Below are 15,012 nucleotides of genomic sequence, written 5' to 3'. Positions count from 1 at the left end.
CAATTTCCATTGTAATGATTTAACAAGCTGCAAGTCAGCTTCTGTCTCTGACATAAGGAAAACGTCATCGGCATCTAGTAAGATTGAAACGTTCATTTATTACTACACCCTTGCCCAGAACTCCGATGGATATTGCCTGATCGATTAACATGTTTCATAGCTGGCGACTTAATTAACACTTAATTTTCGACTTGCTGATGTGCTGATGTGTGCTGATGAGGCGTGCTGATGAGGAGGAGAGTGTCGCTGAAGCTGAAGGGAAAGGTGTATGCTGCATGTGTGAGAAGTGTTATGATTTATGGGAGCGAGACATGGGTAATGAACGTAGAGCAGCAACGAAGGCTGGAAAGGGTGGAAATGCGAATGGTTCGATGGATGTGCGGAGTATCGTTGAGAGAGAGGAAGACAAATGATGAATTGCGAAAGATGATGGGAATATTGCCTGTGATTGATGCTGTGAAGAGGAACAGGCTGAGATGGTTTGGTCATGTGTTGAGGAAGGATGAAAGTGACTGGTTGAGAAGAGTGATGGAAATTGATGTAGAAGGAAGTAGAGGACGGGGAAGACCGAGAAAGACTTGGCTAAAGATGGTGGAAGAAGAAATGCGGGCAAGGGGGTTAACAAGGAGAGATGCAGAAAATAGGGCAAAATGGAGAAGATTGTCATGGGGACCACAAGGCTAACCCCCGCTCTAGCAGGGAAAATGGCCTTAAAATGCATGTTGTTGTTGTTGTTGTTTCGACTGCGCCAAGCCGTAATTAAACAGAGAAAAAACTTTTAAAAATACCTGCAGTGTGCACGGTTCGTCTAGTCGAACAGATATGGAAAAGCACAGATAAGACATCGTATTCACCATAACTTGTTTAATTTCACCAGGAACACGATGAGGCCAACACTATGCCCGCAGACTACCCAACCGCAGACCAGGCAATGTCACTGTACCGGGACATTTCATCAATCAATGACAATATGCGGTCCGCTAGGACTACCCGAAAAAAATTGAGCAGGGTTCTTCCCACGGAAATGCATTTTTGGTCAGCTCCTTGAAGATTATAAACAAACACAAATCACTTCCCTTTAAAAGGGTTTTCAACGGACAGACAACCAAAAAAAAACCGAGCAGATAGAATTGCTTTTGAACATCGATCATCAAGCGGCGTGGGCCTACCTGGCAGAGTCTCGAGGAGTCGATCGCTTTCCAGCTCTTTCGTCTGACTTTCGCTTCCCAAATTTGTCTTCTGACTTTATCACTGGGAAATCTATACATCTTATATTTCCCAGATTGGTTTGAACAACCAAAAGCAGAACAACCAGTCATTTTGTTTGGCAATAAACAACATTCCCGTACCAAGCTGACGTTCACGCACGGTGAAGTTAGACACAAAATGGCGCCACGAAATCACGTGACCAGAAATCTCGGGTCAGCGCATGGCGCAACTCTCTTTATACAGGGACTCTACTCCAAATGCAAAGCTCATCCACATCTGCTTCATACTCAAACTAAACTTGATGAAAATAACAGCAAAGAAATAAATGTATACAGTATTTAAAAATGTATTAATTAGAGTTCTCCATATTCTCATTGCAAAGGCTTGTTGAAAAACTGATGACATAAGCTAAAATGGTAAAAAAAATAAAGTTATACCCTGGGCACGCACTCACACATGCAATTGCATTGCAAAACCCCATGTCCCACTGCACGGAGGATGGGCTCGCAATCACCTTTGCAAGACGACCAGGTTGAAGGAAAGGAAGGCAGTGGCGTGGTGTGTGTACGAATGTTTCTATATCACGTGCTAAACGTGCCAACTGCACATGTATACGGTGGTAGGCCAGAGCAGACTCCTCTCCAGGTATGGCAATAGCACGATGCTGTCGCTCAAGGGCCTGCACCTCTGAACCGAGAAGGACAAGTCAAATCATTATCTTGAAAGAATGATGAAAATGTCTGCATGAAAGCAATGTATCAAATAAAAAATGAAGTGGCACAATTGCTGAATAGCCAAAGATATACTGTATATCTAAACGATTTATCATCTGCCGACTGCCTAGCACGTCATTCTGTATTCAAACACACACACAGTCAAATTATAAGTACGAGCAACGGTACCCACCCTACGGGTGGGGCTTCAATTGGGAAGCCCAAATGAAAAGGCAAAATATCAGGAATTGAAGGCTTTTATTTTTATTTTTAACGATTCATATAAACATCCATCGAATCATATCGCACGCAAATCATCAAAATCTAAACAGTACTTGGTGCCCATTTTGAAAAAAGATTGAATTCTGCAAAACGGAAGTGGCCACTACATGTCTTTCTCAGTCGCACGTTTATGTGTGAAGAGTGCACGCCGAATCTGTAACATGGAAGCGGCTGCTACACCTGTTTCTCAGTTGCTTTGCACACGCTGCCATGTTAATTCGGAGCCGCACGTTTATATAGGAAGAGTTCATCAGGAGTCGATCTTCCCTCTCCTGGTACGTAGAATAAACAGTATTTGTAGAATTTCAACAAAAGCCACATCACTGTTCATATCGGTAAATATTATTCCATCGTGTTTGGAAAAAGTGGAAAATTGGAAAAACAATAGAGCCTATTTTACTCCCAGGGGTCCCAGGAATACCCACCCAAAATATCGTTGCGATGGGTTGAGCCGTTTTTGCGGTACCTTCGAACGGACGGACGGACATTTGGTGAATTATAGTAAGATGTATAAAACACCTGCATGATGTATAGCAGTTTAACCTATTTTACATTAGAATAAACTACAGCCTCCATCTTTCATGTACAATGCATATGACACGAGTGGGATTTTAGAAGAAAACATTCCAACAAAACATTTATATGCATAATATAAAACTCAAGAATATAATTCACTAGCAGGAGCTACCCGGTACTGCTGAGGCTGAGATAACCGGCATTGCCCAGATGCAGAGGGGGATAACTGATGCTGTCCAATCGGGGAGGTACCCAGCACTGCCCAGCTGCGGTTTCAGGATGTGTTGGACATTGAAAAGTTATGGAGTCATTGTCCTCATGGTGGTTACCTTTTGCCTGCAGGCCAGCGGCAGCACTGCCTGCCCCGTGCCCCCCCCCCCCCTCCGCTCAAGTCCCAATATACACTTTATATCATCTTTGGTGGCCTCAAAACGGACGTCAAGGGCAACATGTGACCGCTTAAAACCTTGCCTGGATTCTAAAGTACCTCCACTCAAAAGTTTGCGCCTCTGGGCGCTACGGTTCAGCCATGAAAGATTAACGCACAAATGCACAAAAACTTGAAAATATGTATATCGATTTGATTGCTATGCTGGAACATAAAGTAAAAACAAGCGCGTTCTCTCCTCTCAGCTCAGAACCATATTCAAGGTATTCATCTAAAATGTGTGACAAGATTTTCCCTTCTTTGGCCTAATACCAGAGACTTTGGTGCTCCCCTGGAGGTGGGACAAGCCAAGGCACCCAACCTTACTGGTATCTGCACATACATGTTGTATCGTTAAATGGGGTCTGCTTTGCATTTGATGGAGGTAGTTTGATGACCATGTTCAACTTCAAGACTTCTGTTCCAGTCTTGCTCCTGGTATACTTTCCATTCTTTACCTTTACCTCGCCCTCCCAAGTGACACACTGAATCCCTCCCTTACAAATGACTCATACATATCAGATGGTCCAAAAACCCGAAGCCACTAGAAATTTCTCATTAACGTGAGGTGGTTTAAGATCCGATAGCTGCCAGAAACTTCTAACCCTTCTAACATCTTCAAACTCTAACCTAAAAACATAATGCCTTTGACTGCGGAGATACAAGAGTTCTGTCCCACAAAGATGTAGCATAAATTCTCAATGACAAATACAACAGCAAATCCTTCCTTCATAGGTGAATAGCTATTTCTTGATTGACCAGCTTATTGCCCATGAAACTCACAGGGAAGAGTCTGATCTCGTGTCGATACAAAAGAGTAGGTCCAATACCAATGCCAGAAAAATCACTCTTGAGCACAAATTACTTACTCGACTCCGGTAGTCTCAACAAGGGTTTGTCGATGAGAAGGCGATTGAGGGCTGTATCGACATTGCCCTGTGCATCCTCCATACATACTTAATGGATTAATATTGGAGCCCTTATTGGACAGGTTCGTAAGTTGCACATAGTTGGCCACAAATTAGCGATGTCGTCACGGCAGTATCTCATTAGATCCAGTTACATCAGGTCTTCGCAGTTACGAGAATGAATAAAAATGATCCTTTTCTCAAAAAGGGATCATGCACTGCTCCAGCAACCATTGGTGCCAAAATATTGGCACCTTAAGGCAATCACTTGCAATCTCTTACCATACATAACGATTAAGGCTACAGAGGCCTTAAATACGATTATATACATAACTTCGCACATCAACACTGCATTAAACGTGGCTCTTGTAGTCCAAGGCTATGTAGGCATACAATTTACTCTAACATGGACTAATCCACAGCCAATTACTCTCATTCCAAAACATCAGATCCAATTTCCTTTCAATGAAACCTGGCATCGGCATGCTGAACAATCAACAGATGCCTCTCCTGAGCAAGCAGAAAAAGATCCGCTAGCCGAGATAATTTTTAATATTCTCTCGCACCCTCTCACGCAGAGGAATATATAAAAAATATTTTGGGCACACACACTGACAAATTGTTCCTTTACAAACAGGTCTCGCTGGGCATCAAACCTCTGTTCAGTCTTTGACAGGTAATTAGTTAACCTGACGATAAATTTCTCAGGGTTCTCCCCATCTATGGTTTGACACTCCTTAATCTGGCCCTGTAGCATTCTCAGTTACACCGTACTGCTTGAAAAACACTTCTTCCAACTGGCCATAGTGAACAGTCAACATCTGACAGCCGCCTGGTGTGCATCGAGCGCTTCGTCGGTTCTAATTTGCATCATCATTACATCACTCCACTTTTAATAATAGTAGAATATGACTTTAGATTGCCTCAGATCTAAATGACTCCAGATTGATGGATATGCAAGGTACGCGCTAGCAATTAAACATACTCAAAGCTTCAGAATCTCGGTTTTAGTCAATTGAATAATTAAGGATCACAAGAACGCCCAAATGGAATTAGAAACATACTTTCAACCATGGCAGGCAGAGCACGATGCTGCTGGAACTGATAGAATGACTTCTCGAGCATGTACTCTGGGTTAATCTCCTCCACACGCAGCAGATTCAGAACCATGTTGTACGTCAGGTGAAAAGCACTGTTCAGTGGGTCTGGTGAACCCTGTAAGTGAGCACAAGGTAGAGTATCCTCATCTCCTGCTTCTGTAGTCAACACCCCCGAAAAGGGAGCAAAACAATGTCATTGATAAAAGATAATCCCAAGCATGTAATTCAATGGTTGTAAAGGAACTGCACTCAACATGGCAAAATGATTAAATGTTTCATCCATTTTGAAATACCGTAGAACGGTGGTTCAAATTTAACTTAGCATGATGCTTGTGAAAGGTGGAGTAGAGTAGTATACTGTGTGTAGCATCTCTATTTGGTGGCCCTTCATTATTGCAGCTGCTTCAGCCATGGAAACACAAACTTTCCCTGAGAGACAACCACAAGTGAGCAACAACCTAATGGGACTAAAACGAATCAGTAGCCAAAAATGGTCACTCAGCTTTAGAACAACGACCACAGAAGAGGTCAGAAGATTACAATTTAAAACACAGGACTTTATAGACCTCACAGTTAACTCAGATTCTTCTTCCTGATAAGAGATGCTGGCTGTGGTTGTTTACAGTCCTGCTAAGGGACTATTTCACGGCATCATTATGGGACGCTACGATCATCGTTACATGAAAATATTTTATTTGATAGCTGAATAAGCATTTTATTGTTAATGTTACATAAAATTGTCATTTTCAGTAAATGGAAAATGTGTGGAGAATTTCAGGTTTAATCATGTTGATTTACTTTCAACGCTACTGTATGTGGGGCGTGTGTACACAGAGTATGTGTCTTGTGCCGCTTGCTTACTTTTTGTGATTAAACTCCTCTCTTTGTACAAAAAAAAATTGAGAAAAAATGGCAATGGGGAGCCACAAGAGTAATGCTCCATGCTTGGAGCAGAGAGTGTATGATTGAGAACCATAATAACGGAGTCAGACTGAATCATCGCTGCTAGTCTTGACTAGCAAGACGTAGATCCAGTCGATCATCAGTGAAAACGACTGGACATTGGTTGTGAGAGGTGCCCAACGGACATAGAAACTCTACTGTCCAGTCAAAGAACCTCCCCGAAGTACTACAAGTGGGACGAGAGTTGTCGAAGGAGATGTTATGGTGACTTAGCAATATCTAACAGACGACTAACCTGCTAGCAGATGGGTCATGATATCAAGGTGATTACTGTTTTTTAGAATTATACATAATTGATTATTTTGTTCGTTTTACCTCGACACATTTTACTTGTTTACTTGTATGAAGTAGAGTCCATTTCATCTTTACATTTCATTATTGTGTACTGAACGGTGAGGCTGTTGAGGTGTTTTTAGAAGTAGTAGACAATTGGTTCATGTGCCTGCCTGAATTGTATCAAATGTTTTCAGCCAAATATATTGTCACATCTGAGGCTCACTAATGTGATATGCCTCAATGCCAGGAGCCTTTGGCCCAAGAGACAGCCGATCGGTTTCTAACCTACTACTGCATTCAGTTATTGTACAACTCTACCAATCCCCAAGGTCACCCAAATGAGACAAAATTTACAGCACACACACAGGAAGCCGATGGATCAAACAGCTTTCTTGCCTTTTTGAAGGTTTATTCATAACTAGCTGAATGCACCCGGCGTTGCCCAGGTTCTTTTTGAATGAATTTAATCTTCTGTACATAGGTCTGACGCAAGCCCAGTATCAGTTAGTGCTCAACGATTCCTTGTTCTTTCTTCTGTCGGGCCACGTGAGAGAGAATTTTGAAAGCATGCGTTGCAATCAGTCAGATATTCCTATTAAGTGCATAAATTGTATTTCAAGAGAATTTTGAAAGAAGAGGAAGATTTACTGCGAAATGGGCCCAGCTCAGCCGAGGCGGCCTCGACCGGCCTCGCCACCTAGCCTATAACCTTTACGGGGGGCCGTCCCAACATTTTTTGTTTCAGAGGTTTCCAAATGCGCATGCAGACAAATAAAAAAACAAACAAAAACTTGTCTTTTATATTTATTTATATGAATGAATGAATGAATGATCGTTTTAAGGCCATTTTCCCCGCTAGAGTGGGGGTTAGCCTTGCGGGCCCCATGACAATCATGGTTCCCTGTTTGAGGCAATGTTTTTATGGCCGGATGCCCTTCCTGACGCCAACCCTTGGTCATGCTCTTACGATGCGCAGGGATATGGTGTACCTATTCTAACCGGGGTACACATTGTACATATATATATATATATATATATATATATATATATATAGAAGAAGAAGATAGAAGATGAATATGGGGGAAAAGATGGATGAGACAATCAGTTCAGAACAGTCCAAGTGAATCAGCAGACTCAAAAAAAGAGAAGGGAATATGCAACTCATATACAATGATGAATAAATACAACCTCACCCAGACGAAGCGACAGATTACACTTGTACAAACATAAAACATAGGGGCAATACCCCTGGCACTCACCTGGTAGAATAAATAGTATGCTGCACTGACTAAAGGCATTTTAAACCAATTTCAATGGTTGCTAAAATACAGAGCAGCATGTAGAATAATATGAACATAATCATAAGACTTTAAACAAACAAACAAAAAACTATTTGGGGGGGCAACCCCCCTCCCCTCCCCCAACCCTATATACCTCCTCAGACACCAATTTTTCTAATGCCTTGAACAAACATTGGTACATCATGGATGATTAAGGCTGCGGTGAAGTTTCATTGAAATTGCGTGTGTAGTTTCAGAGAAGAAAGGAAATACCGATTTTGCGGGGAAACCCCCCATAGACCCGAAAGGCGCAGATTTTCTTTTTAATGCCGTGAACAAACTTTGGTACATCACGGATGGTGAAGGTTGTTGTCAAGTTTCATCGAAATTGTGTGTGTAGTTTCTGAGAAGAAAGCAAATACCTATTTTGGGGGGGTCAAACATGGACCCACTTTGACCCCCGGTAAACCCCCTGAGACCCCGATTATTTTTTAATGCCGTGAACAAACTTCAGTCACAACACAGCAAATATAATTTGTGCCAGGTTTGGTCACAATCCCCATCAGCGGTTTCGGAGAAGCAGTTGCAAGTGTTTATGGATGGACTGACGGACAATGCGCCATCGCATAAGCTCCCTGAACTTCGTTCCAGGTGAGCTAAAAATGCAGGCGAGGACCATCCTTAGGCACAATCTTATAGGGGAAAGGCAATTATGCAGCCTGTCCAGGAAGCCAGCACTGAAGTAAATGAGTGACAAAGTGAGCCCAAAGATGAGACAATATAGATGAGCACCTCTGGACATGCGCCCATAACCAGCCCTCATGACCCCCTCTCTTGGCGCTGCTTCTTCAAGTCCTCCTGCTCACCGGAAGCTCTGGTATGCCCTCTCTCTCCTCTCCTCGTATCCTTCCAGGCAGATTTATCCCCCGGGCCAACCCGTCGCCCATGGGGTGGCCCCAATAAAAACAAATCCATTGCCTGCTTCAGGGCCCTCCAGCGCATTATGCCACCATGGCTGGCCCTGCCAGACAGATTGTGACGGCCTTTTCACACAGGTGTGCCTTTTGTGATAGGACATTCTCACCCAACAACACCACAAACAAGAGGCATTTACACATACAATATTAGCCTGACTATGCTGTCTATAAATTACATACGCTGCCTCCTCAGCGTCACATATTACAAGACAACTTGCTCTGACAAGGTCCCTGTTACATGGCAATCTAACCTACTCAAAACACAGACCATGTTACACTTACCACACAGTCCACCCCTTCCACATAACATTATATAATATGTGACATATGTGAATTATATGTGCATTGTAAATTGTATAAGCAGATAATAACAAGGTTTTCAAATACATGTTGTTGCCCCATTTCGTATTATGAGAGGCTATGCTTTTATTTGTCAGAGGGACCCAAGAGAGGGATGACTATAGATTAAAATTATTGAGAAAAAGTCATTGTGTTTGTTAACCAATTCCCATAATTGCACATTTCCTGCTTCAAAGGATGTCGTGGAATTTGAGATTATGGCAAGTGAGATAAAAAGGTGGAATAGAAAACAATTTTTAAAAAAATTCTGAAGAAATTTCTGATCAACACAAACAATAAACAAATACTGAAATTTAGATGACTGGCGACAAAGTGAGTTGAATACTGCTTGCCAAGATTTTAAACAATATTAGTTGTAAATAAAAATCAGGGTCAAAGATCCATAGCTGGATGACCTTGAGGAGCTGCTTGCCCACAGTTGGGCTCATCTTCTCATCAATCATGAGGATAACTATTCCACGTTCATCCATGCCACGTCGCCCAGCTCGTCCTGACATTTGAATGTATTCGCCTGATGAAATCTAAACAGGTCCATGAAAAATACAGAGCAAAGACGGGGTATATGGGGTTCATATAAAATACAGCAAAAATATTTAAACAAAATATGGATGCATCACATGAGATACAGACAACAGTCCAACAATTAACCAACTTAAAGTATTGCATGTGTTACACAAGTAATATTAAATAGAAAACAAAACAACAACCTAAAAACTTGTTTTTATGCTGTGGGCCTGGTATCAAAACCAGTCTGGTGTACCCATCAGCAATGATACACAAATTAACCTCAAATCATGGTCAGACAGAGACAAACAGAGAAGAGTGTAGGAAAAAACCCTTTGCAACATTATTCACCTTAAAATCAAACTCTTAAATAAAAATATGACTGTGGGTCCTGAAGCTCTTTGCATCAGGAGCAACAGTCACTCAAACCCCCCATAGACCCTCTTAGATCCTGATATTTTTTATGCCATGAACAAACTTTGCTACATCACGAGCGATGAAGCTTGCTTGCAGCCAAGTTGGAGGGTGGGAGGGGGGAGAAGGGGGCAGGGGTCAAACCCTCGCAGAAGACTCCATTCAACTTTCAATAATAATAAGTACAACTTGTGTAAAAATTTACACATTGGCAGAATGCATACAAATATTATTTTGCAACAATGTTCAAAGTAATGCATGACAAATTTAACCAACAGAACAAGAGTTAGAAATAAAACATGACGAAGATGTATTTATTATGGCACAAAGACCGTTCATACCCAGCGGAAGTCTTTGCCATCAAACTTGCGTGTGTTGGTGAACAGCACTGTACGTGCAGGCATATTGATGCCCATGGCAAACGTCTCTGTTGCAAATAAAGCCTGCGAGAAAGTAGTAAATCAGAGATCATCTTGAAGATTAGGAATGTAGAATGCCTCTAACAAAGTTTCAAAAAACAAGCATTCTGAGTATTGTGCTGCAACACATGTCCCCTACCAGCAGTCTGAAGTCCGGAAAACTGTTGGGGAAATTACCAAGGGTTATTTACCCACAGGTTCTGAATCGTTCCCAATCGCTAATTACCTCAGGACGGGCTCACCGGTGATTCGCACTCTGGACTTCGATTTATGCACCTTGCAGACAGGTCAGCAGAAGCACGACAAAAAAAACGTTGTTGATAAAGAACCTTTCGAGTCGCTAAATATCAGTAATTTATTCTATTTTCCGGTTCACGATCAATGATCGATGTGTGTATATATATATATATATATATATATATATATATACATAGTCATCCCTCGTTTATCGCGGGGGTTACGTTCCAGAACCCCCCGCGATAGGTGAAAATCCGCGAAGTAGAAACCATATATTTATTTTATTATTTTTATATATTTTAAGCCTTTAAAAACCCTCCCCATACTCTTATAAACCTTTCCCACGCTCTTATGAACCCTTTCTACACTCTTAAACACACTTTTGAGACCCATCCTTAGTCCTTACGTATTAGAAAAATATTTGTACGTGTATATATAGCTGTACAGTACATTGATGCAAGTTCTTTTATAATTGCAATTAATTAACAAACAAACATACATATACGATCATGGAACTACACAAGTACAGTACAACAAAGTATTTACATTGATGCAAATTGTGTTTTTGAAAGCAAAAGGCAATAATTGACAAAAGTGCCTTTAATCAAACCTGAGGCCTAAGCATACAGAAGTCTTCATGAGCTATTCAAAATAGAGATGATGATTAATTTTGAAAATTAATAAGAAATGCATTAGCTTCCTCTTGCATATGCAGCAGCTTCCTGATGGTTAATTTGTAGGAAGCAGTGGGGGGTGGAGAGGAGGTGAGGAGGGTGGTTATTCCTGATCTGATGCAGTGATGAAGCAGATATCTCATCTGTATCAAAAGGTAATGACGGAAAAATCCCATCCTCCACAACCTCGGTCATTCATGTTACCTCAGCGACTTAATTTAATTGCAGCTTTAGACAACATCATCGAAATCGTCATCATGATCATGTGTCTCTAAGTTGTAAACATAAGTTATTGTAAATTAGAGGTTACCCAAAGTATGACGACTCTTAAAACCATATTGATCATTAAACTGCAGGACACAGTTTGGCATCAACCTTGCAAATTACTTAAAGTAGCGAAGAACCGTCCAAGAACCCTCCTTACGGATGGGTTAATTACCCCCAGAATACGGGACTTTCAAAATGCGCGATTCTTTGTCTACTCATTTATAATGCGTATTTTATTTCGATTTACTGTAATATTCTTTTAATATAGGTTTTAATTAATGTGTTATATTTTTATTTATATTATTATTAATTTTTTAGGCTAGAAAATGCTTATTTTACCGCAAAAATAATTAAAATCTAAAAAAAGTAAAATACCTATAGGCCGCAGAATCCCGCGATATAATTAAAAATCCGATATATAATTTTACATATACTAGCGAGAAAAACCCGCGATGTACCGAAGCCGCGAAAAGTGAAGCGCGATATAGCGAGGGATTACTGTATATATATGTTGCTCGGCTTGGCTCCGCCCCTCCCGAAAGCGGGCGCTGTGTCGCGCTTTTGACGTTCGCAGACGAGGCTGAGGGCGCACGGTGCGGCTTGAGGAGAATTCTAGAATAAACAAGAGATATCCATTTTTAAAAAATTTCGTTTAATTAACGATGCCTACCAAACCACGTGCCCTATCGCAAATTCCAAAAGGACATTTTAGTAGACTGACATGCTGAACAGACCTGTGAAGTTTCCCCTCAATTGGATCTAAAATGAGGGAGGAGCTCGGTTTTAAAGGTTCATGCTTAAAAACGTCATAACTCTGAAACCATGTGATGCATGACGTCATGCTCACTGACTTTTTTGTTCGTCATGGGTATGCGATTTTGCCTGCAAAGTTTGGCCTCGATCTGTTCAGCCGTTGCAGAGAAAAATGGGTTTTCGCGTTTTCACGAAAAACAATATGGCGGCCAAACCACGTGACCTGTGATGTCATAATTACCATTAAAATATTCTACAGACCGAGTCCCCCCCTATGGTGAAAATTTGATGTCAATCGGTCCTATTATTGCAGAGAAAATCTTCTTTAAAGGAAATTTAAACTTAAAATGGCATCGAGTTAAGGATCATCAGAATTATCAGAATTATCAGAATTCCCAAAGTTTAAAGTGCCATAACTTTGTCAAAAATGATCGAAACGTCATGAAGTTCGAACTTGATCTGTAACTTATCATGAGGAAATCATGTGCCAAGTTTGAAATCATTAGCATTAAGAGTTTAGAAAAAAAGTCCGGAAAACTGTTCCTTGCGTGACGGACTGACAGACTGACGGACGGACGGAGACTGACAGACTGAGGGATGGCGTGCAAACCTATAGTCCCCTCCGGTGTACAGTGTACACCGGTAGGGGACTAATAAAAAAAGGTGATTTTTCTCCACCAACAAAAACATCTCCCCATTAAACCTTACAACCTGACCAGCAAGACCGCAAAAAAGTGATTGAAAGATAACGAGGTAGTGATAGTAAAGAAAAAGAGAAAGAGGAAGAGAAAGACATTAACAGTAAAGAAAAAGGGGATGATATAGGTGATGACAGAGAGAAAACTAAAGAGGTGGAGATATAATGAGAAAGACAAAGCGAAAGAAGAAGAGAAGGTGAAAGGAGAGGCCTAAGGGGACAGAGTGGATGAGGACAGTAGAAGAAAGACGAGATGAAAAGAAGACAAGCTGAAAAAATAGAAACCGAATTTGGTAATTAGAAGGGGTGAGATTATTGAGCTTCATGTTATATTGCTTACATCTGACCACAGATCTCCTATGGGTTGTAAAAGTGCATACAAAATTGCAAATGGTTTAGCACATTTTTATGCACAAGATGTTTTCATTGGTGAGCACAGAAAACTGTTCCATACACCATTACCAATTGGTTGACGAACAAATTAGTTGAATTGGAAGACTTTGCCAATAAAGAGTCTGCAGGTATTATTGCCAACACAAAAGTGTTGGTACTCGTTCCTTACGTTCACAGGAGATTATAGTGTACTCTACAAGGATATGAGCAAACTACCAACTCTAATTTGCACTTATGGAGCCAGAAAATCACGATTTACATAAGAAACTTTATAAAAATTATTCCAAATGCTAAACTCGAGGGAGCAGACTTCCAAGAATCTGTCGATCAACATTTATTTGGCTGACAAAATAATCTTTAGCCAGTTTATTCCAAGCATGTGTACTTAATAGTGACATCTGTGTCAACGTTCATTTGTGACAAATGGCATGCTGTGAAAGGCATGAAGTTGATGTTGAAGGGTTGGTGAGCTGACAGTATCCAATTATATTTGAGCGAGGAAAAAAAGGCATCAATTGTGAACAAACTACTGAACACACATCGGTCACATCGCTATAATTCAGTGAAGAAAGTCACCTTGATGAGACCTTCCGAGAAAAGAATTTCAATCGTCTCCTTGAGGATAGGTAGAAGACCACCATGATGAATGCCAATCCCTCGCCTCAATATTGGCAGCACATGCTCCACCTAACGTGAAAAGAGAAAAGAATAAAAAACCAAGGGCAGGGAAAAATGGAGCTAAATGATGTAGGGAGAGCAATGTTCAGAACTATGTGCATGAGCTGGTGAAAATAATGTGAAGAAGAAGGAGTGTAATGGTATTGACCTGGGGCAACTTTTTGTCCTCATCAGAAAGGCAGTCAATGGCATTCATAAACACTTCTTCAACTAGTCTCTTTTCCTCATCTACAGGAGTAACAGGAATAGGTTAGTGGATAAAGGGATGATATATAAATTTTCATCACAGGATTTAAATTAAAATATCGAGTTATTACCACTGAATGTGAACTGAGGTTATATTTTCACGACTGTTTTTTCTGACCAATATATCTCAAAAACATGTGGATGGATTCGGACGATATTTTGTGGAGAGGTTGAGTGTGCCCCAAGGACGAAATTAGATTTTGGTGAGGATCCGGATACAATAATTTATATGATTCTTCACCATTGAGAGATAGAGACAAAAACTACATATAGTACAATGTATATCAAAAATGTTATGGACGGACGCGGACAAAACCTGGTGGACCGTTTCGGTGTGTGACAAGGAAGAATCGATTCAATTTTGGTGAATATCCAAATCCGGATCGAATATATATTTTTGAAGTGATTCTTCACCATTGTGATATAACTATAAACGATATACAGTATTGCAAGCTTTCCCAAAAAGTTGTGGACAGATTCAGATGAAAGTTGGTGGACAGGTTGGGTGTGTGACAAACACATCAATTCGACTTTGGTGACTATCTGTGGTGTTTCCTGGGGTACTGGCTTCGAGTTGCAGCAGTTTGAAAATTTTCAGCTTTCCACCCCACCGATAAAATATTAAACATTTATATCAGCGAGTGAACAAATCAGTGGTTAGAAAGAGCTTTATATTGTTGCGGTTTTTAGAACCCTCACTTTTGTAAATAAATAATAAC

The 15,012-nt window shown here is 40.8% G+C and overlaps 1 protein-coding gene across 1 annotated transcript in view; it reads right to left on the bottom strand.

The window, feature by feature from the left end:
* MTREX (Mtr4 exosome RNA helicase) overlaps positions 1-15,012 on the bottom strand; it is a gene marked incomplete at its 3' end in the record, with an annotated part of 118,740 nt that overhangs the window by 58,452 nt on the left and 45,276 nt on the right. The window contains 6 exon segments of the mRNA XM_068122445.2: positions 1,724-1,896; positions 5,120-5,270; positions 9,407-9,532; positions 10,271-10,372; positions 13,946-14,056; positions 14,196-14,275. Of these exon segments, the coding sequence (XP_067978546.1) occupies positions 1,724-1,896; positions 5,120-5,270; positions 9,407-9,532; positions 10,271-10,372; positions 13,946-14,056; positions 14,196-14,275 (743 nt within the window).

Source organism: Myxine glutinosa, chromosome 1 (assembly GCF_964187855.1).
Source record: "Myxine glutinosa chromosome 1, kmMyxGlut1.1, whole genome shotgun sequence".
Lineage (NCBI taxonomy): Eukaryota > Metazoa > Chordata > Myxini > Myxiniformes > Myxinidae > Myxine > Myxine glutinosa.
Note: the sequence above shows the minus strand (reverse complement) of the source record. Positions and strands in the feature narration are given on the sequence as shown.